This window comes from Physella acuta, unplaced genomic scaffold (assembly GCF_028476545.2).
Source record: "Physella acuta isolate Inbredline_101_S28 unplaced genomic scaffold, ASM2847654v3 ptg000699l, whole genome shotgun sequence".
Lineage (NCBI taxonomy): Eukaryota > Metazoa > Mollusca > Gastropoda > Physidae > Physella > Physella acuta.
In genome coordinates, this window is record NW_026732218.1 from 768,271 (window position 1) to 790,375 (window position 22,105).

Genomic DNA, 22,105 nt, shown 5'->3' on the forward strand with positions numbered 1-22,105 from the left:
CACACACACACACACACACACACACAAACACACACAAACACACACACACAAACACACACACACACACACACACACACACACATATATATATATATATATATATATATATATATATATATATATATATATATATATATATATATATATATATATATATATATATATATATATATATATATATATATATATATATATATATATATATATATATATATATATATATACATACAAGAAAGTTGGTTAGCAAACACATGTTGGACCAGTCAGCCGCTTTAGCAAATTAGTACAAAATCAAGTAATCCAAATTTTCTAATGTTGGGTTGTGAAAGAATTGAGGGACAGAGGGTCGGACGGTAGGACTGCTAACCTGTAAGTCTATAGTTCAAAGGTCGTGCTTGAGGCCGTAGGCCTATAACATTCCTAACTCAACCCAACTCTGCTGGGTTCTTAACTCACGTTAGGGAAAGTAAAGGCGGCTGGGCATAATGCTGACCACACTATCCTTTCATATGCCGAGGTCACAGAAACAGGTGAGCTCTACTTCACTTGCACCATGGACCGTCAGGTTTGAAATGAAACTACTTTTTTGTACAATTTTTATTCTTTCATGTGCAACCGTTGTTAATTCGACATATCCTAAAATTAAAAAAAAAACTACACGCGAACGTTTCCTTGTAAACGACGCAGATATTTCAATTAGCCGTCCCGGTTTAACGGCCGTCTCAACATTAAAAGTTGTGATCACCAGCTAAGTCTGGCTGCCAGATCGAGTTTTCTCGACCACGTATTTATCTTACTATTTTTAACCAAATAAAGAATAAGTAAACATTAAATTACTTTTGTAAAAAAATAAACACATATTCGTGCATTGTCATCGGAGATGCATACATTGGTAAAATTAGAAATATATTGCCTGGTTAAAAATGAAAACAAATTAAAATACGTTTTTACAAAAATTCACAAACAAACCTGTTCACAAATCTTGTGACAAAAAAAAACAACAATCTTAAGTAATTAAAAACAAAATTCGATGCTTGCATTCTAGCGGAGATAAACACTCACAAGGGGGCATAACTGTTTACGTCTGTAGTCAGCCATGACACGTTCAGACTCTCCTCTCCTCCCCCATCCTCATTAATCTAGCACCCTCCCCCCCCCCCCCCTTTAGTCTTTCAAAAAGCAAAACCAGACCAGCGTCTCTGTCACCCATCAAACAAATTAGATTAACATATTTCATCCACCCCTCCCCTTTACACAGCAAGATAAAAAATAGAATGACACCTACCTTCCGAACCTCTATATCGCAATTTCCCCAATTCTCTCTCTGTGTATATTTCCTTCATTCTTCCAGATAAATAAACAAACACTTTCTCACCACCCCTCCCCCACAAATTAAACTAGCACCTAAACAACTGCTCCCTGCAAATTAAAATAGCATCTACGCAAAAAAAAAAAGGATAACGGCGTGATCGAATGATAAAGCATACTACTGCTAACATGAAAGTCACGAGTTCGAATCAGGTTTCAAGTACGTAGAACGTCCCTGAGTCCACCTAGCTCTGATGGGTACCTAACTCACTTAAGGGAAGGTAAGGACGGCTGGGCGTAGTGCTGACCACACTGTCCCTTCATATGAAAAGGTCACAAAAACAGGCAAACTACTTCGATGGACCTTCAGGTTTGAAAATGAACTTTATACAAAACCTACTCACCAGAAATTAAACTAGCACTAATTCCCCTTACAATATTTATTGAATGTAGCGAGTTACATTAAAAGTAACATTAACGGCTTCAACCCATCCCATACCCCTCTCTACCCCCACCAACCCCAAAAAAAAACCCACAATCTCACACATCTAAAAAGAAATAAAATCAATCCACCACTTCCTAACTTATTTCATTACAATTCTGTTTACTCCACACAAATGTCACAGTGACAGAATATAGGGTAAAACAGTTTGACATTTCGGGAACGATCTAAACATCATTAGAGGATGACTTTAATGATAATTAATTGTTTATAAAGAAGAAATGCTTCAGGTAAACCGAACGTAAAATGAGGGGAAAAACTTTTTTTTGTCAGGTGTTTAATTACGTCATGGGCTTGTAGAGGATTTCTTCGTCTGTTGCAAACAAATGAAGGATGCATATTACATAGGCACGTATGCTATACAGTAGGTCAGAGGCGTAGCGACGGGTGGGCGGGGGTTACATATGTCCCTGGGCGCCGACCCTATGGGCGCCAAAATAAGCTCATTTTAGCTGCTATTTTGAATTATAAATTTTAAAAAATATATGGGGGGGGGGGGGGGGCAAATTGAAAGTTTGTCCCCTGGCGCCGGGTGGGGTCATTACGCCTCTGCAGTAGGTTGCATATGATATATCAGACAAGTAGCTTGCATATACAATGAGGGGGGGGGGGCACAGCAATGGGGTCACTCAATGTATAAATGATTTATTGGTGATCAATTCAGTCATTAGGTAAAAAAAAAAAAATACTGACAGGATGTTGTACCTTACACTAGACAATAACGAAACAGGAAGTGGCCAGGCTCTGTTTCACGACATCCCTGATAAAATTCAATTTCATGCCCAGCCGACTCTACTGTTAAATGTCCACCCACGCGTGTCGATGACCGTGACAAACGGACACATAAGCGGACGCCCAAGAAAAGATGTGTGGCATGTGTCAACTAAGGAAAAAGGGGGGAGGGGCCGTTAATTAAATTAGTTAAATTAGAGTGTATCCAGGCGGTCTGGACTTGAGGGCGCGTGAGATTTCATAATCTAGAATAATTAATTAACATCCTAATTGTGTGTTTTTTTTGTTGAAAAAAAAATATTAATACGTTTGTGAAAGGTGTGTATAAATAACACACACACACATACATACACAAACACACACTCTTTCTCACACACACACAGCCATGCACAAACATCAGTGTGTATACATACACACTAATACAGGCATGTCTGTTCATGCATAAGGTAAATAAAACAAATACGATGACTCATGCAACCTCAACTCAGTTTATACTTATTTATCAGAACGGTGTAGAATGAAGCAGGCAGTCTTTGAGTTGGTTTGTAATTACCAATTAACTCATTACACATCTTATCGAACTTCTCCAACGATCTACTAATTGTTGGACAGATTATATTTCTTGCATGTTTAAGGGGTGGTCCATAAATGACATCACACTCGTAGGAGAGTGCTAGATTCATTGACTCACGTGCTAATTAATTGCCATTTAATCTCTGCTTAGGGTTTTGTTTTAAAAGATCGAAGTTAGAGAAGAAACTCTTTGTGAGCGGAAAAAGGGAGTAAATCAACAATTTATCCTAGCGGAGATAACTAGCGATGTATAACTTCTGGGGTATTTATACTTGTTACCTCCCTTACAAATAAACCCCAATCAATATCCTTGTACTATATGATATTGTCAATAGAGTTGTTAGTAAATGTAATAATGGTTTGACAATTTTTACAAGTCACACGCCATTACATAAAGGTGACTCCCCCTAAAATAGATTCATGTCTCAGTCTACAACTCCCCGTCGAAATACATATTACAGCACCGTTACTGGGGGCTGAAGTGAACGAGTGAAGGGGGATGAATGGGGGTGGTTGTTGTTTGTACTTGGTACCCTGTCCCGTTCGTCCTTGTTCAGTTCTCGTGCTGTGAGTTGTAATAGTCCGGTTTGTACCATTTTATGAAAGGGTATATATAACGTGTATGAAAACGTGTGTGAAGGCCTCAGATTCGTCCAGATCTCCAAAGTTAGTAGAGGTTAGGTTTATACTATTTTTTAGCCACTGTATCATAGTTTTACTAGCTTGTGTATTTTGTGTTTACAATAGACTGTTAGGCGCAGATAGTATTAAATTCTTTTAGTTTCAACTAGCCTTTGTTTCATTCAGTCTTGTTTTGTAACGCGTTTCTGGTTGTTTGTCTTATGAGTTGCGCTACGCATCGGATCACACGAAAGGTGTGTCCGTAAGTTCACAACAGGGGCCCACCGGGATTTTTTCCTGGGGGGGGGGGGGGGGGCACCGGCACATTTCCTGGTAGACCGGCGGGCCTCCACCCCAGACCCAGACAAAATCGTTTTTTTTTTTAAAAAAGATACACATCTACTGCTCTATTCTGTAATTAACTTATTGGGATTCTAAAGCTGTAATTCTAGGGACTGTGTCTTAAATTAAACACAAGCAAACGTTTTTTTTTAAATAGGAAACAAAATAAATGGCGTCACCCGGTACGGGACTGTACCCCCCCGCCGCCGCCTCGCGACGCCTCTGACAAAAGACAAAGAAAATTAGTTTTTTTTTTCTTCTAGTTTAACTTGCAGTTAGATATGTGGTTAGTGTGCAGATGTTTCAAGAGTTAGACAATAGTGTAATGTGATCCGCTGAAATCAGATTAGCGATTGGGACGTTAGTGGGACGTGTTTGGGACGTGTGGGGGGACGTGTAATTTAGTTGGACGACATCGCTATGGGAGATATAGCTGTGTTGTGATGATGTGTAGAGGCAGGCTGATCACAACCTTGTACACACATGTAGGAACTCACACACACATACACATCCAATATCACACACATATACATACATACACATTCAATGTTACACACACATATACACATCTTATGCCACACACATATACCCAATGTCACACACATGCACATCTAATATCACACACATATACACATCCTATGCCCAACACATATGCACATCCAATGTCACACACATGCACACATAGTAGACAACGACATAAAAACACACTCTCACTTAAATACATATACACTCAGTATCTATATTCAACACACGTACACATGTTCACTCTTACACGCACACGTACTTACACCACCTTATGTACACACACACACATGTAGACAATACACTTATACACTTACAAAAATACACATTCACACATACACACCTACACACTAGCACACTTACAAAAAAGATATTCATAAGTACACGCCATTAACTTACACACGTACACACGCACACACATACACACACATTACACCTACACACGCACATACCATCACACAAGCGTCATTCATACCATCCCATAACACACCTACATAACTACCACCCACACACACACAAACACAAACCCACACTGCCGGCGTCTAGCCAGGGCACCTGCACTCTAAGCACCAACCGGCCATCCGGCTCCCACACGTGATTTGGCAACATCCGACCGGACACGTACAGACAACATCAGCCGGACTTGATCGATCTGCTCCCAATACAATCGACATCAGCAAATCACCATCTTGGCAACGAAACGAACCCCCCCCCCCCCCCCTAATCTCACACAAAAAAAAAACAACGAAAATGAAAAACCCAGGACTAGATAGCTAATAATAGAGAATGGTTAACCATATTGTCCAATAGCAAAAGAGTTCTAATTTACTTTTTAACGGTGCACCGACAAAACGCCCTGGGACCAAACAGCCCCGTCAATATGACCCCGTCAAATCGACCCCCGACAAAACGACCCAGGCAAATAGCCCTATTAAAAGGTCCCCGGAACAGTTATCGTTAACACGAAATGATCAGTGATACTCCCCGATAAGTCTTTTGTCTTATTGGGGATCGTTTGTTTAAAATGCAAGATGTGAGTCTGACTGAAGCTAATAGACGACGATTTATCCCACACATTATCATGGGCAGAGTTGCTAAACGTGTCGTTACTAATGACCCCTCCTTGGAAATAGAGTGAATTTGGAGGGGGGGGGGGGTGCAGGTTAAACCTGACTACTCCTAGAGTAAGCCAGACCGTAAATCTAACTACAGTATCGCCTGTCATACTGCAACCTGGTATTTTAATTCTTTAAAAAAATGATTCCTCTGCTAACAAGCTATGTATTCTGGTGAAAATGTGCTTGTTATCAGCAAAGGGAAGATGACACAATTTTTAATTTGGAATATCTAAAAACACATTGATAAAATATATTTTGTACATACACATATAAAGTTGGTATATTTGACATTTTAATACAGGACAATGTGCCATGGGGGGGGGGGGGGGGAGAAAGGGAAGGACAGACGTCAATGGATGGAGGACATCAACCATTTGACTGGGCTGCCTGTTGCAGAACTACTCAGATCAGGAGAGGACCGAGTCAGCCTCAGCGACCCAAATAAGGGTTGAATGATGATTGATTGATTGATGGATTGATTGCATGAATGATGGATTGATAGATGGATTGATTGAATGTTTGAATGATTGACTGATTTATTGATTGAATGAATGATTGAATGATTGAATGATTGACTGAATGATTGACTGAATGATTGATTGATTGATTGATTTGATACTTTAACGATCGGGGTAACAGTAGCTTGCCATGATCATTCAGGTTGAAAGGTTTTTATGCATGATGTTAAAAAGATAATTTCACAAAATGTGAGTAGGTACAGCATTCGCTTATTAAGAAACGTGTGACGTAGGCCTATACCCTGCATAACTCGCCCACTAAATGGTTAAAATGGAAATATAACTACAAAGGGAAATAACTCATGAATTACGATAAAAAGTACATACACATTATAGCCTCCCTTATTGGTAAATCATGGTGGCTCGATTTACGAAATGTGATTGGAGTTAAGAACAAAACTTTGCTTTGGTATGATTTATAAACAAGCTCAATCCCACTGATTGACTGATTTTACGAAAATGTGAGCGAAAGCTTGAACAAGTAATTTATTAATTTTAGCGGGTGTGATAATACTGTTTGTTTTTTACGTGAGATAATTATGATATGATAATCCTTAAAAGATGAGCTAAGCTGTGGAAGTGCGAGGCACATTCTTCATGAAACTGTAAATGAGTAATTGGCTAGTAAAAGATGTTTAAAATAATTTTTGAAAAAAAAAAATAGTAAAGTTCCCTTTTCGAACCTGCGGGTTCATGGGGCAAGTGAAGTAGAGTTCATTTGTTTTGGTGATCTCGGCATACATGTAAAATCACTAGGGGGTATCATTAAAAGTGTTTAATAATTAAACATTTTTTTTTCTTTTTTTAGATTTTTTTAAAAATACATTTTTTTTAAATTCTTAAAGTATTTGATTTTTCCTTTCAGTACGTTTTAAAATTTTACTTAATACTTTTTTGCTTCTTTCACCAAATTAACGCTACTTCTAAGTTTTTAGTTTTAAATATTTTCTGGACTACTCTAAGTAATTTCATGTCTTATTTTCCGTTTTTTTTTAATCCTTTATCGATCGAGCGAGCTAAAAATAGACAAATGAATGTCAACGTATTTAATTAGCTAATGTTTGAGAGTACGCTCGAGTCGCGTGGAGGGTCGTACCACCATCTGAGGACGAGAGGGGTGTGCAGGGTGCATGATAGTAAACACAGCCACGGTCGGTTTGTTGACGAACTCATTGGTGGGGGGGGGGGGGTGTCAACCCAGGAAGGGAAGTAACTCTGCTAATGGCACAGTGGGCGATTAGATGGGATGGTGTGTGTGGGGATGTGTGTGGGGGGGTGTGGTGTGTGTGTGTGTATGTGTGGATGGGGGGTGATGAAAGAGGGCGGATACGTCGTATTACCAGATGCGAGTGAGATTGGTAATGCGACGCAAACAGGGACCTGCCGGGGGAGACCGCATGTAAACAGATCACGTAATTGCCTGACCTTTGCACTTTGAAAAGCGAATAAATATACCATACCAAGCAGAGGTTCCCCAAAACTGGGAGGCGCGCATCCCCCGGGGAGGCGCATATTTGTATCAAAGGAGGCCTGTAATATTAATAGTTATAAGAAATAAATCTGTATACCATACATTTTTAAAATTGCCGGGTCTTTCGTCTGAAACAATGTACGTCGTATATCGACCTGTCCAAATACGTATTTATTTTTGGGTCTTGACCAGATAAGCCCCGCCACTAATACAAAATGCACGCTCGAAGAGTTAACCTTGCCATTGTTTGCCATCTCCGATCTAATGCACGCATGCAACCTAGAGGGTTAGGGTTTAAGTTTCTGAAATACAGACCATTTCATGCGGGAATTATTAATTTCACCCACTTTTATAAAATCTCAAAGTACGTTGAGCCTAGTACATAATCACTAATGGTGTGGCGGAGGTTATCTTTTTTGGCGGGGGCTTATCTTCAATAATTTTTTCATTTGCTATCAACTTAAATCTTTACAAATGCCACAAGTAATATAGTTACATTATAGTTACATAGTTAAATTAATGTAATATATAAATCTACAAAAACACCAATACATAATAACATACATACATAAAGCTTTATATAAAAGTTATCCATACATTATCTATAATTTATACATTATTATATACATCAATATGTATATAAATCTATACATAAACTCATATAACAATCTATAAATCTAACAGATTAAAAAAAAACATACACCTAATTTTTGCCACCATCCATAATAAAATCTGCTGTTTTCTAATTTTTGTATTTCTTTTAGTATCTCTAACTATATATGAACACAAAAAAAATCAGTGGCGTAGCCAGTGGAGGGCGGGTGGGGCGGCCACCCCCGGGCGCTAACCATTAAGGGACGCAAAAAGTTGAAGAAAAACAATTAAAAAGCAAATTTTAAGCTTAGATAGTGAATGATACACAGTCAAAGTCAAAGAAAGTAAACGGCTGCACGACTTTACACACATATTTAAATGTTTAATTCATCAATTGTGTTGTACCACAATGAAAACCTTTACGTGATGGTGACTGGTAAAAAACGTCACCAACCTAGCTAACTGGGAGGGGGGGGCGCTTTTTTATCAACATGAATAACTAGAAATATAGAACTAAGAATGATAGTTCGCCCCGGGCGCCGGAATGGGTAGCTACGCCTCTGCAAAGAATAAATCGTAGGACAAACACACGTATTCTAAAAAGTAATGCTGTAAAATCAATAAAAATGAACAAAAATGGCCAAAACAAAGTATCAGATTCTGCTCGAATTTCTTTTGAAAAAAAAAATATGAACAAGTATATCCGCAACAGTTTGCCATAGATTCTGCTCCAGATTTTTGAAAGATAACAAAACGGTATACCATAGATTCTGCTCCAGATGTTTGATGCGCGGCCAGTGAGCGAGTGTCACCTGGCTCAGACCAGATTGCCAACGGGACAGAGTTGGAGTGGCTATTGAAAGAGGGGGTACGGAGGGGTGGGGGGGGGGGGGGTTACTGAGATGACGGAGAGGTAGGTTTAACACACAGATAAAGATTTTTATTCTAAACAGACAATTCCATAATCACTGACTCGTGGTCGTAAAATTGTTTAAAAAAAAAATGACCCTTGTCGCTACTGCATAAAATGCTCATAATCAGAACGGATGTCACATGGTGAAGGGGAGGGGGTGGGTGGAAAAGCGGGGGGGGGGGGGGGTGTTACCACACGCTCGGTGCCAGGACCAGTGGCACCAGCAGAAGTGACACACTAAAAGGATATCGTCGAGAGCAGAGTGGCGCTGGTCGCGTGCGTGCGTGCGTGTGTGAGTAAAAAAAAAATAATAGTTCGTCCATCGATTCTAATGGCATCCTCTACATCGACACAATACGAGTGATGTGTGTGCGGTTTTTTTTTTCTATAATTAAAAGATAATTACGCGTATTCCAGGTAATATAATATATTGTTTTCTATTCTTTTAATGTGAATATTGGTTTTTAATTTCATATTTGGAAGCTTAATTTGGGTATGTTAGCTACATTTACAACTCTAGATTAGATATTTAAGTTTAGATCTAGATTATTCAAGTGTAGTTTATTAGCTTAGTATTCAGTTTAAAAAAGAAAGATTTGTATCCATATTACGCCTTTGTAAAATAGTAGATAACGTTTAACATTGCGTGTAGGGTTGCGTTCAGTTCAGATGTGTAGAAATGTTATTTGAGTGAGAAATGTTATTCGGGTGAGCAATGTTATTGGTGTGAGAATTGCTATTGGTGCGAGAAATGTTATGAGTGGGATTTGATAATTCAGTTCTTTTGTTTCGGGTAAGTTTAACAGCGTGTGTTGTTTCTCGTGTTTCGTGTAGAGGTCACTAGGGGTGTGTGTTGTTTCTCGTGTTTTGTGTTGAGGTCAATATGAGCGTGTGTTGTTTCTCGTGTTTCGTGTAGAGGTCAATAGGGGGTGTGTGTTGTTTCTCGTGTTTTGTGATAGGATAAATAGGGGACGTGTGTTGTTTCTCGTATTTTGTGTTGAGTTCAATATGGGGCGTGGAGTGAAAATATAAAGCTCTGTGTTTATCACGGATAAGGTAGTGTGGTTGGCCGTGTAGTGATATAATTTATAGTGCAGCGTTGTTGACCATGGTTAGACTATGCGGTTCTAAATAATCACCGTCTCTCATCTACCTCACCGTGTTCTCATCTCGGTCATCTACCTCACCGTGTACCCACCTGATGTCATCTTCTCCAGCCTATATACACCTCCTGTCATTTACCTCTCCTCCTGCCATCTACCTCACCGTGTTCTGCCATCTACCTCACCGTGTACCCACCTCATGTCAACTACCTCACCGTGTACTCCTGTCATCTAACTCACAGTGTACTCATGTCATCTACCTCACCGTGTACTCATGTCATCTACCTCACAGTGTACTCATGTCATCTATCTCACAGTGTACTCCCATCATGTCATCTACCTCACCGTGTACCCACCTCATGTCATCTACCTCACCGTGTACTCACCTCCTGTCATCTTCCTCACCGTGTACCCACCTCCTGTCATCTACCTCGCCGTGTACCCACCTGATGTCATCTACCTCACCGTGTACCCACCTCCTGTCATCTACCTCACAGTGTACTCCTGTCATCTACCTCACCGTGTACCCACCTCATTCATCTACCTCACCGTGTACCCACCTCATGTCATCTACCTCACCGTGTACCCACCTCATTCATCTACCTCACCGTGTACCCACCTCATGTCATCTACCTCACCGTGTACCCACCTGATGTCATCTACTTCACCGTGTACTCACCTCCTGTCATCTTCCTCACCGTGTACCCACCTCATGTCATCTACCTCACCGTGTACCCACCTCATGTCATCTACCTCTTCGTGTACTCATGGCATCTACCTCACCGTGTACTCCTGTCATGTCATCTACCTCACCGTGTACTCCTGTCATCTACCTCACAGTGTACTCCTGTCATGTCATCTACCTCACTGTGTACCCATGTCATCTACCTCACAGTGTACCCCCATCATGTCATGTACCTCACCTTGTACCCACCTCCTGTCATCTACCTCACCTTGTACCCACCTCCTGTCATCTACCTCACCTTGTACCCACCTCCTGTCATCTACCTCACCGTGTACCCACCTCATTTTATATACCACAGCGTGTACCCACCTGATGTCATCTACCTCACTGTGTACTCCCCTCATGTCATCTACCTCACCGTGTACCCACCTTATATAATCTACCTCACCGTATACTCCCCTCCTGTTATCTACCTCACCGTGTACCCACCTCATGTCATCTACCTCTTCGTGTACTCATGGCATCTACCTCACCGTGTACTCCTGTCATGTCATCTACCTCACCGTGTACTCCTGTCATCTACCTCACAGTGTACTCCTGTCATGTCATCTACCTCACTGTGTACCCATGTCATCTACCTCACAGTGTACCCCCATCATGTCATGTACCTCACCGTGTACCCACCTCATGTCATCTACCTCTTCGTGTACTCATGGCATCTACCTCACCGTGTACTCCTGTCATGTCATCTACCTCACCGTGTACTCATGTCATCTACCTCGCCGTATATTCCCCTCCTGTCATCTACCTCACCTTGTACTCCCCTCATGTCATCTACCTCACCGTGTACCCACCTGATGTCATCTACCTCACCGTGTACTCCCCTTGTGTCCGATATCACGGATGTTATCGATCACCCCTCGTCTGGTGTCTTTGCGTTGATTGCGTAACGACAAACTGCCTATTTGTTCTATTTTTAACTATACAATTCCTTGCAAATCGCAAACTTTATTCTCTAAGACAGCTTTTAAAATCTGGGCATGACTTAAATGAAGCGAACTAATTTTACTTTCTCGTATACGAAGTATAGAGAAAGAATTGTAATCGTGCAAAAAAAATCGAGACGTTTTACACCTCCCTGAGTCGGAAAAAACATAATTTTGCAATCTTGTCCGTATGTCTGTGTGTGTATGTGTGTATGTGTGTGTATGTGTGTCTGCGAACACGATAACTTGAGTACCGTTACGGCTAGGTTGATGAAATTTCATATAGTAGTATTATATTAAATTTGTAGTTCTGTAACAACTTTTCAGCGATTTCCGATAACCGTAAGTGGCACTTATTCTACTTTCAAGTTTTCAAAAGCTTATAACTTGAGTACTGTTTCAGATAGATAAATGAAATTTCACATGTTAGTAAAAGATCTAATTCTCTGCCTTCGATCGAAATTTGAGTAATTTCCGTTGACCGGAAATAGTAATTTATGCTATTTCCGATTTCTCAAAAAAGGCATGTAAATTTATAAAGCACTAATAATATTCCGCACTATTATACACAAAAAAATTTTGATGTCCACTTGGTGCGTGATTATATTTTCTACGAGATTCTATTCTATTTTAAAATGTTTAAGTAATTAAAAATTGATTAAAAATCAGCTCTATATTTCGAGTAGCCATCCCCCGTAGTGTTATATAAGAATATTCGAGAAAGTTTAGCGGAGATCACTCCCGGTTTATTTAATCTGTAAATATATAGAAAAAATATTTTGTCGTGTAATCAAAATAACGTTTTTTTTCTTTTTCCTTTGCTTTTACCCCGGGAAGAATTTAAAGTCGTGCCTAAATGTTGTGATGGTAAAAATATCATTGGTTGATAGAAGTAAACAATATCTAAGTATAATGATTTTTTTTTTAAGTTCGTCTATCACTTCACAAACCTACGTTTCTCCAAAAAAGTCACAACCTCTCAGTGTTTCTTCCAGACTTTTTTCTCCGGGGTGGGGGGGGGGGGGGGGGGGGGGGGGGGGCACTTGAAATTTTTTTTTGGGGGGGGGGGGGGGGGCGGGCGGTAGACTTTCTTCGGGGGGGGGCGGACACTGTTAAAAGTATATATTTTCTATATAAATTACATAAATTTCATTTCGCTCGGGGGGGGGGGGGGGGTAAAATTTGTTCGGGGGCGCTTCGCCTGGAAGAAACTCTGCAACCTCTTGCTCCAAAATATAAATAGTATTAGTTATCAATAATGATAAGTATAATAACTCCTCAACGCACTTTAAACATCTAGCTTGGGACCAATTAGCGATAGAAAATAATTACACCGTAATATTAAGTCAGCTGATGTATTTTAAAACAAAAAAAATAGCGTATAAAAATCTCACGGTCGTGTTAACACAGTGTTTTCTTTCAGACATTTTCCTCCGGAAAAGGGGGGGGGGCGCTTAAAATTTTTGGGAGCGGACTTATATATCTAGTGATGGAGGGAAGAGGGGGGCAGAAGATGTGCTGAGAGGTGGGGGGGGGGGGGGACGGTGCCACGGTGAAGAGATACCTGAAAGAAACTCTATTTTCGCAGGCAGCGCCTAAAGTCCACTCGTAATTAGAAAATCAGAAAAGCGTGGTAATGAGTTCCACGTGAATGATTACTACAGAACCACCATAATTAACAATTATACAGTCAACACTACTCTATCAAAACACGGTGTTTTTGTAAAATTGAACTTGTTTATATTTTAGAACCTGATTTGACCGCGAAAGACAACTTATTTATTGACTGTTTTTATCTAAATAATAAAATTTGCAATTAAAAAAATTGCAATTTGGCAACTGGTTTTTGGGATTACTTTACGGGACATAAAAATCGCTGTATGTTGCCAGATTAATTTTACCACTGACACTTAACGCAAGTTATTTTTTTTTTTTCTTTTTGTTTTAAACTATACCATGATGGGTGCTTTACTAAAAGGGGGCGTTTTTTTTTTAATTATCCAAAGTGAAACATGACGTTTTGTTTAAGTTGTAACTATGGTTTCCTCATAATTTCAGATTATAAAAAAACCTAATTAGCAGTAAGATAATAAAAAAAATAAAGTGGCGCTATTTTTAACCGCGGCGTTGAATTAAAGGCGGCATTGTCGTAAAACTAAAACCAACAACATGGAGGAACTCCATGGCAACGCGTCTAAACAGAGATCAGTCACGCATGCGCACAAGGTGTAATCACGGTATTTTTTTTTCCCAGGGGTGTGGTGGGTTAAGAATGTGATTGGAGGATTGATGGAAGATTGGGTGAGTGTTGAGTGTGGAGTAGGGGAGATTGGAGGATTGATGGAAGATTGGGTGAATGGGGCGTGGGGAGTAGGGGAAATTGGAGGATTGATGGAAGATTGGGTGAATGGGGAGTGGGGAGTAGGGGAGATCGGAGGATTGGTGAGAAGATTGGGTGAGTGGGGAGTGGGGAGTAGGGGAGATTGGAGGATTGGTGAGAAGATTGGGTGAGTGGGGAGTAGGGGAGATTGGAGGATTGGTGAGAAGAGAGAGTAGAGGAGGACTGAAAAGAAGGGGAAGTAGTAAATGATTAATGGAGTGGAAGATTGGTGAAAGGGACAAAACTCTTGGTGACGAGTAGAGGGGGAGGGAGAATAGTGATCGTGAGGTTGCTGGAAGATAGACAGAGTGTACAAAAACAGGTTTGATAGTTCAGTTTGGTGGACCGACAATCTAACGAAAAGCGTGAGGGTGTTGTCATTACTTTATAATCGATATCAGAACTTCTGTAAAGATTTTTAAATTTTTTTCAAGCAATTTAATAACTACCAGTTATCGATACATAAAAATGAAAATGTATATTACAATGAAGTTTAAAGATATAAAATATTCTGTGGTTGTATTTTAATATTGCAGTTTCTGTTGATTCGATCGCGTCCTATTTCGTATATTTTTTTAAATTTTATTCACCGAGACATTTATCTTCAGCTTGTATTTCAATAGTTTCATTTTCCGCGTCCAATCACAAGAAATGGAATATTTTGTTACAATCTTCTTATAAAAACAATTGAAAAAAAAATAGAGACTTTTAACAGCGGTCGATATTTTCCAGGGGCAGCAATTCTAGGTTCTATTTTAGTTTATTAAGAGCTAGTGGAGTGGAGGGGGTGTCTGTAATTGAGATGTTCCTTCCTATATCTGGCATCGAAACGTGTTAAATGAATATTTGTTTAAAAAATGATTTTAAAAAAAATGTCTCCATCGTGTTATTTGAATTGATGGAATTTTCATACAATCATGAATGTCAGGAAGAGCATTCGGAAATCTCGGGATAAAAATAGAAAGCGGGTATTACAAATAGTTCGTTATTTTTTTTTTTACACGTTGTTTTTTTCTTCACTGGCCACTGCACTGGCCAAGGGTGTTAACTCTTTAAAGAAAAAAATCAAGTTGTCTCCCTTACAACAAGACATGGTTTTTCTCCCCCTTTGGACGACGTTCTATAACTCCTTGTGCAAGAGTTGGCCAGGTTCCGTAGCACGTAACACAAATACAACTCAGCCTCGTCAATTCCGTTTTTTTTCTTCTGTTGCCTCTGTCCAGCCACCCCCCCCCCCCCCCGTTCAACCACCTTTCCACCCCCTTTCCACTACATATTCCGCTTCCGAGATATTGCCTTCTTATGCGTTGTTATGCAAGATGGCAACATACCATCTTCTCTAAGATGGGGCGTCCTCCGCCACACACACACATACACATACATACATTATGTAAATATGTTGGTACACATGATGAAATAGCACCTTTTACTCATAGATGTGACCTCCCTCCCAACACACTCAAATAATACCAACACCTAATTTCATATATTGGTATGCATGGTGACATACCGAATTCTCTAAGATGGGACCCCTCTCTCCACACACACACACACACACACACACATACATATACGCGCACCAATTTTATACGTTGTATACATGGTGACATTGTACAATCTTCTCTAAGATGTGCCCCCCCCCCCCCTTTTCCCACACACACATACGTTAACACGTTTTTAAAATAATTTTATTTGCAAGGTGAAATAGCACCATATCCTGTAAGATGGGACCTTCCAAACCCCCATACAAAATTTAAATGGGATGGTAGTCCCAACTCCTGCCCCCCCCCCCCCCCCCCCTGTGGGTATGCAAGAAGAAGCAATACTGTCTTTTGTCACTTAGTAACGCTGGTCGATTTATGTGTGTTTGTTGATGTAGAATGGCTTGTTTACACTTCTATAATAAGTTCGTTGCTGAACGGTGTGGTCGAATGGTAGAGCATACGACTGCTAACCCGAAAGTCTCGAGTGTGAAAACGGGTTCAAGTTCGTACAACGTTCATTAGTCCAGCTCTGATAGGTATCTTGATTCACATTTGGGAAAGTAAAGGCGGCTGGGCATCGTGCTGGCCACGCTTTCCCTTCATACGCCTAGGTCACAGCAACAGGTGAACTCTACTTGGCCTATGGGCCATCAGGTTCGAAGGTAAATTTATTTGATCAGTTGGGAAGAAGATATAACATTTAAAAAATACAATGAGTTAGTTCTTGGAGATTTTCCTTTAAAAAAATTAATTTCTCTTTTGAGATACCACAACCAGTCCCCCCACCCCCCTCCCCACTGATGATGTAAGTACAGATTCTCAATTCACAAAATGTAAGTAAATAAAAAATTTCAATGGTCGTCTTTATTGTGTAACAAAACTCTTACAATTTGTGTTTACAAAGAATAGAAACACGACCTAAAACAAAACCTTTTATTTTTTTTCTTGAGTTTAAAACTTGCCCATTGGGAATCCCCGATGTTAAATTGGATATGGGAAAATATTTGCTTTTCTCTGATTCATGTGAATGACATTCTTGTACAGATATCAGATTCTCAACTTGGAGTTTTTGGCAGAATAGATCAAATTGACAGAAAATTTGTTTTTTTTTTTACCCATAAGTATGATTGACGTAAAAAGCTTTCGATATGTTTATTCATAATATTGATTGGTGATAAAATTCGTTGATATTAGATACGAAACTAATTTGATCATTATCGAAATGAGAATTGGAGATTTAATTGATTCGCTGTTTATCGAATCAATTTTTAGAAACTTTCTATCTGCCCAGTTCTGATACTGTCAACATCCTTTATGGAGCGGCGTGGTTAGGTAGTAGATCGCTAAGTAAGTCGACTCTCAATTCTCGGGTACTACTCGGTACTGTAGCTTTGAACCTCTCTTCTCCAGAAGTGGAAAGTATGCAGAGTTTCTTTCAGGCATCTCTTCGGGGGGAGGGGGGAGGGAGGGGAAGGAGGGGTGGAAGAAAGCCTACCGCCCCCCCCCCCCTCCCGAAAAACATAGAATTAAAATAGAACATATATACTTTTACAAGTGTCCACACTTCCCCCCCCCCCCCCCCCCCTCTCCGGAAAATTAAGTCGGTCCCCACCTCCTCCCAAAAATTTTAAGCGTACCCCCCCCCCCCCCCCCCCCCCTCCGGAGAAAAAAGGAAAAAAGGAAAAAGAAACACTGAAAGTATGGGCGACTTGTTCTCCGTTCATATGACGAGATTATAGAAACAAATGCCCTATATTTTATCTGTCCCTTGAACCGTCACGCTTAATAAATATAATTCCTTATTTTTTTTACTTTGTTTTTACTTTTTCCTGTCCCGCTGTGATATAAAAATTGACGTAATTTTTTTAATTTTTTTTTTTTTGGAAAACTCAGACATAAAATACAAATTAAAGTAAAATGTCCAAAAACAAATATAAAGTGTTAAAACTCAATGTTTAAAAGTAGTCCAAAACTAACAAAACAAAAGGCTAATTTCAGAGAAACGCTCTAGCAATGGCAGAAGATTGCCGGGCAATAAAAAATGAAATGTTTGACAACATCCGGTGCTACGGAGCATGCGCACTAGTTAGCGACCTTTTCATCGCTCGGGAAAATCGATACGTCTCCGCTGGGTCTTAGCGCAGATTTGGAAAATTGCGAAGTAAAATACTGTCTGAGTTTAGAGGGAGCTTAAGGAGTTAAACTGGAAAGTACGGCGTTCTTATACTGGGAATGTAAATGTCATTGAAGGGAGGAAATTTAAAAATACAACAGAGTCATAGCTAGGGGGGGGGGGTACATATGTCCCCAGGCGCCGAATAAAGGTGGCGCCAAAATGGGTGGGAAAAAAATAAAAGCTCATTTTAGCTGCAGTTTTGCTCTATAAAATTATAAATATACAAAATATGGGGGGGGGGGGGGGTAGGGCGCCAAATTGAAAGTTTGTCCCGGGGGGGGGGGGGGGGCGCTAAATTGAAAGTTTGTTGTGTTTCAGAGTTTGTCTGAAATACAAACCCTTCCGACACAACGTACACTTTTGTACACACGATATTATGAGCGAATTTTATTTCAAGTAAAAATACGAATATTATTATTGTTTTAAAATTCAGAATTCAACGACGTTCCTACAATGTAAGTAATTAGTTACATTTTTAAAAAATTACTTGACAGTTTTACCACACAAAATAGAGTACAATCTACCTGGGGTCTAATTGAGGTCGTGTCGGAAGGGATAATTGGTAGATTGTATGTGTGTGTGTGTGTTGGGGGTGGGGAGAGGGGGGGGGTTCAAAATAAAAAAAATAGCCCAGCGGACTGGAACACCTTTGGGTAAGCTCAGTGTTGAGCGAGAGAAAGGTGACCAAATGGTGCTTTATTGGAATTGCAAAGAATGAATGATCACCGTGGTATACTAGTGGTCGAATAGTAGAGCGTTCGACTGCCAACCTGAAAGTCTCGAGTTCAGATACCGGACTCGAGTCCGTACGACGTCTTTGAGTCCATTTTTAAAATCATTTTGGTTCAAGAGTTTCACCAAATCATGTTTTCTAAATATAGATGCGATAAAAAGTAGGAAATTCGAGAATTACCCCCCCCCCCCCCCCAACTGGAAGACACGTAACGCTGAGATCTTATCTGCAATTTAAAAAAAAATACAGACAATATTTGAATGTTTGAAACATTATCGTGTCAATATTAAAAATTTTCGTTTCTGCCAAAATTGATTGTTTAATATTATTTCCCTTTTTTTCACAACGAATATTCAATTTTAAATTATCTCCCCTCACTCATCTATTTTAAAACACACCATTCGCCCCCAAACAATTCGATCTCTTGCACTACCATTTTACTTAAAAATCAATATCCGAATCTAATTTTTTTTATAACCGTGCTTGAAAATATAAAAAAAAACTAAGACCTATTTTATTTCAGCAACGGCAAGGTTTGTCAATAACTCTACGTATGTTTAGAAAAAAAAACATTGTCTTCCTTCTGCTAGCTTTTACAGTTAGGTGTTAAGGAAAGAATGAGACACTGAACAAATTTCACAACGTCTGTTTGTACTCACTGCGGTACTTGAAAGGTTCTCAAATCTTTCTTCTGTTAGTTGAGTTTTGTAATGGCTAACCTGTTTTAGTCCATTTAAAAACAATACTTTTGTGGGGTTTTTTTTCAATATTTAATTTATATATATTCAAATATATTTTTCACAAAAAAATATTACATCTTATCATTCAATTAATGTAACTAACTCATTTTGGTGTAAGAATTTTTTTCCAAGTTTTAAGAATCCCTAGTTTTTATTTACTTTTTGTGTGTAGGGCCAACTGGTTATGTGCCATTGAGGCCATTGTCTCCGATTTCAGCCTGCTTTTCTTTTTGGATTTGGTTCCATAGCCTTTGTCCAACCAAGAACAAACTACAAGGCAGCAGTGATTTGAGTATAAATGTTTAATAAAATGGATATTTTATTTTATAAATGTTTCCTAAACCAACCCCTAACAAAACAAAGTGTTCTGAATGTGTGGGGGTGTCAAAGCTTCACTTTGAGAACCCTCACATCTGAAAAAGCCCAGTCCCTCACAGACGTTTAAATATGCATGTGCGGGGACGTGAGGGTGTGAGGCCAATTATGACGTGTGACTCTAATTAGATTCATTGAGTGGCTAACTCGTGTCGACTGGTCCTTTTGGCCGGGGTTAGCGTTAGACAGTTCCAGGGTCAGGGGTTAACCCGACAGGCAACAATATCCAGAGACTTTATATGTCACTAGGGCATTGACCAGAGCGTGGACTGTTTTGCTTTGTTTAGTTATTTGTCTTCATCAACATTTCCTTTACGTGAAATTTATCGAAATCACTAACTCTAAATAACCCTTAGATATCTAAAATATCTTGTTAGTTGTTTTTCTTTAGAAAGTTAATATCATTCTATTAAATCTTCTGTTAAACGTTGTCTTTTTTGTTTTGGAAAAAGCGAGTTATTTCCCATTTTGTCTCCGTATTGATTAAGAATAGCTGGAATTACAAGTTTAGCCAGGCGATCAAATAAACAGATTACTTTCGTTTCTTTAAATGTCAAGGCAAATTCTTGTTTTTTAATTGAATTCCTACATTTGTTACACCAGTATGTGTATTGAATCGCTGAATTGTTTTTAATTTCTGGCTTTTAAACTCAACAACTCTCACACGCAAAAGAAAATCACTACCCCATTCCGTCGAAACAAAATGAAATCTACTCACACTAATCACTTTATAAACAACTCACCGAGTTCCCTTCAGGTCGACATGCCACGCCTTTCGCAAATTTGATCCATTCAGAGCAATTCAAACATATTTGAAACCGCGTTTTGTAATGCAAGGTATTATTAGAACTCGTCCCAGCAACTTTTTAAAAATAATACCCACTCAATCTTTCCCAATTTTTATTCTCCCAATTGAAACGGTCCTCATGTTATCATGTTAACACACACATACACACGTGCACGCATGCACACACACGCAGGCACACACGCACTCACACACATAGGCACAGACACTCAGAAAGTCATACAGACAAGATTGCAAAACTGGTGTTTATTTTCGAACTCAGGAAAGTGTAAAAACGTCGAGATTTATCAATATCTCGATTTCCATATTTTTCACCATTCCCCCCCCCCCACACCGTGTACTAGAAAATTAAATGCCAACACAACCCACATTGTACCCTTTACATGGCGAGTTATGTAGTTATTGTATTATTAAATCAAACTGTTATTTGAATTGAAGACGCGAGTCGCTTTAAATACCACCGACTATTTTGTTGTCTAGACCTACGACTTGAATAGACTCTACTGTACCTACTTAGTTGGACTGTAAACATCTTCAGTCCTTTATTTAAATAACAACTTCACATACCATACAATGTTAACTTATAAAAAATCTAGTCACTGAAATGTTTTATTTTGTGACTTAAGTGCCTTGAACTAGATCATCATCATCTTTTCCCGTTCGTGCCCAAGACACATAGAGCAGATACAATATAGTTCACCTGTTTCAGAGTCCTCGGCATATGAAACGATAGTGTCGTCAGCACTATACCCAGCCGCCTCGTTCCTCTAACGTGAGTCCAGTGCCCATCTGAGTTGGGTCCACTCAGAGACATTCTACTTACTTGGACCCGGACTCGAACTCAAAACTTTCGGGTTAGCAGTCTAGCTCTCTACCGCTAGGTCACGCCGTCCCACCTAAACAAGATGAACAAGGATACAAGGAGGGCCAAGGGTATGTGAAGTTGCACAGCAGAAAAACAGCTGACAAGAGCCGGACTATCTTGGGGGAATGACAAGACGGTTGACAGAGCACTTCAAAAGTGGAAAGGGATTTCCTGTGGCGCTGACGTTTTCTGAGTACCGAAAGAAACAGTTGATGATGATATTCTTTCAATAATGAAGAATTTAACTAACAAGTGTAAAAGTATTTACCCGAAAAAAAACCTTTGCGAAATTTGAGTTTTCCTGAAGAAAAAAAAACATATCCCTCTCTGGGCAATCAATTAGCCGGAGAACCTGATATTGACGCTGAAAATAATCGTGATTGTTGGGGCATTTCCCTTGTCGATCTGTTCAACAGCAGAACCGTGGGTCAAATATTGAAAGTAATTAACGGCTTCAAGTTTAATAGCATAATTCATTATAGACCGAGCTAATGAATGCGGCTCGTGATATTAGGAGGTTTTTTTTATACACTCGGGCTCCGTGTTATTCTGACGTCAT

General features: G+C 39.5%; 1 protein-coding gene across 1 annotated transcript; it reads left to right on the forward strand.

The window, feature by feature from the left end:
- Positions 1 to 10,591: 10,591 nt before the first annotated feature.
- Positions 10,592 to 14,430, forward strand: LOC131949506 (adhesive plaque matrix protein-like; the record flags this gene model as incomplete). Its single annotated transcript, XM_059311399.1, has 3 exons — positions 10,592 to 10,928; positions 11,213 to 11,818; positions 14,243 to 14,430. Coding segments are annotated over exons 1-3 (1,131 nt in total), but the record flags the coding sequence as incomplete, so codon positions are not given.
- Between the last annotated feature and the right edge of the window lie 7,675 nt (positions 14,431 to 22,105).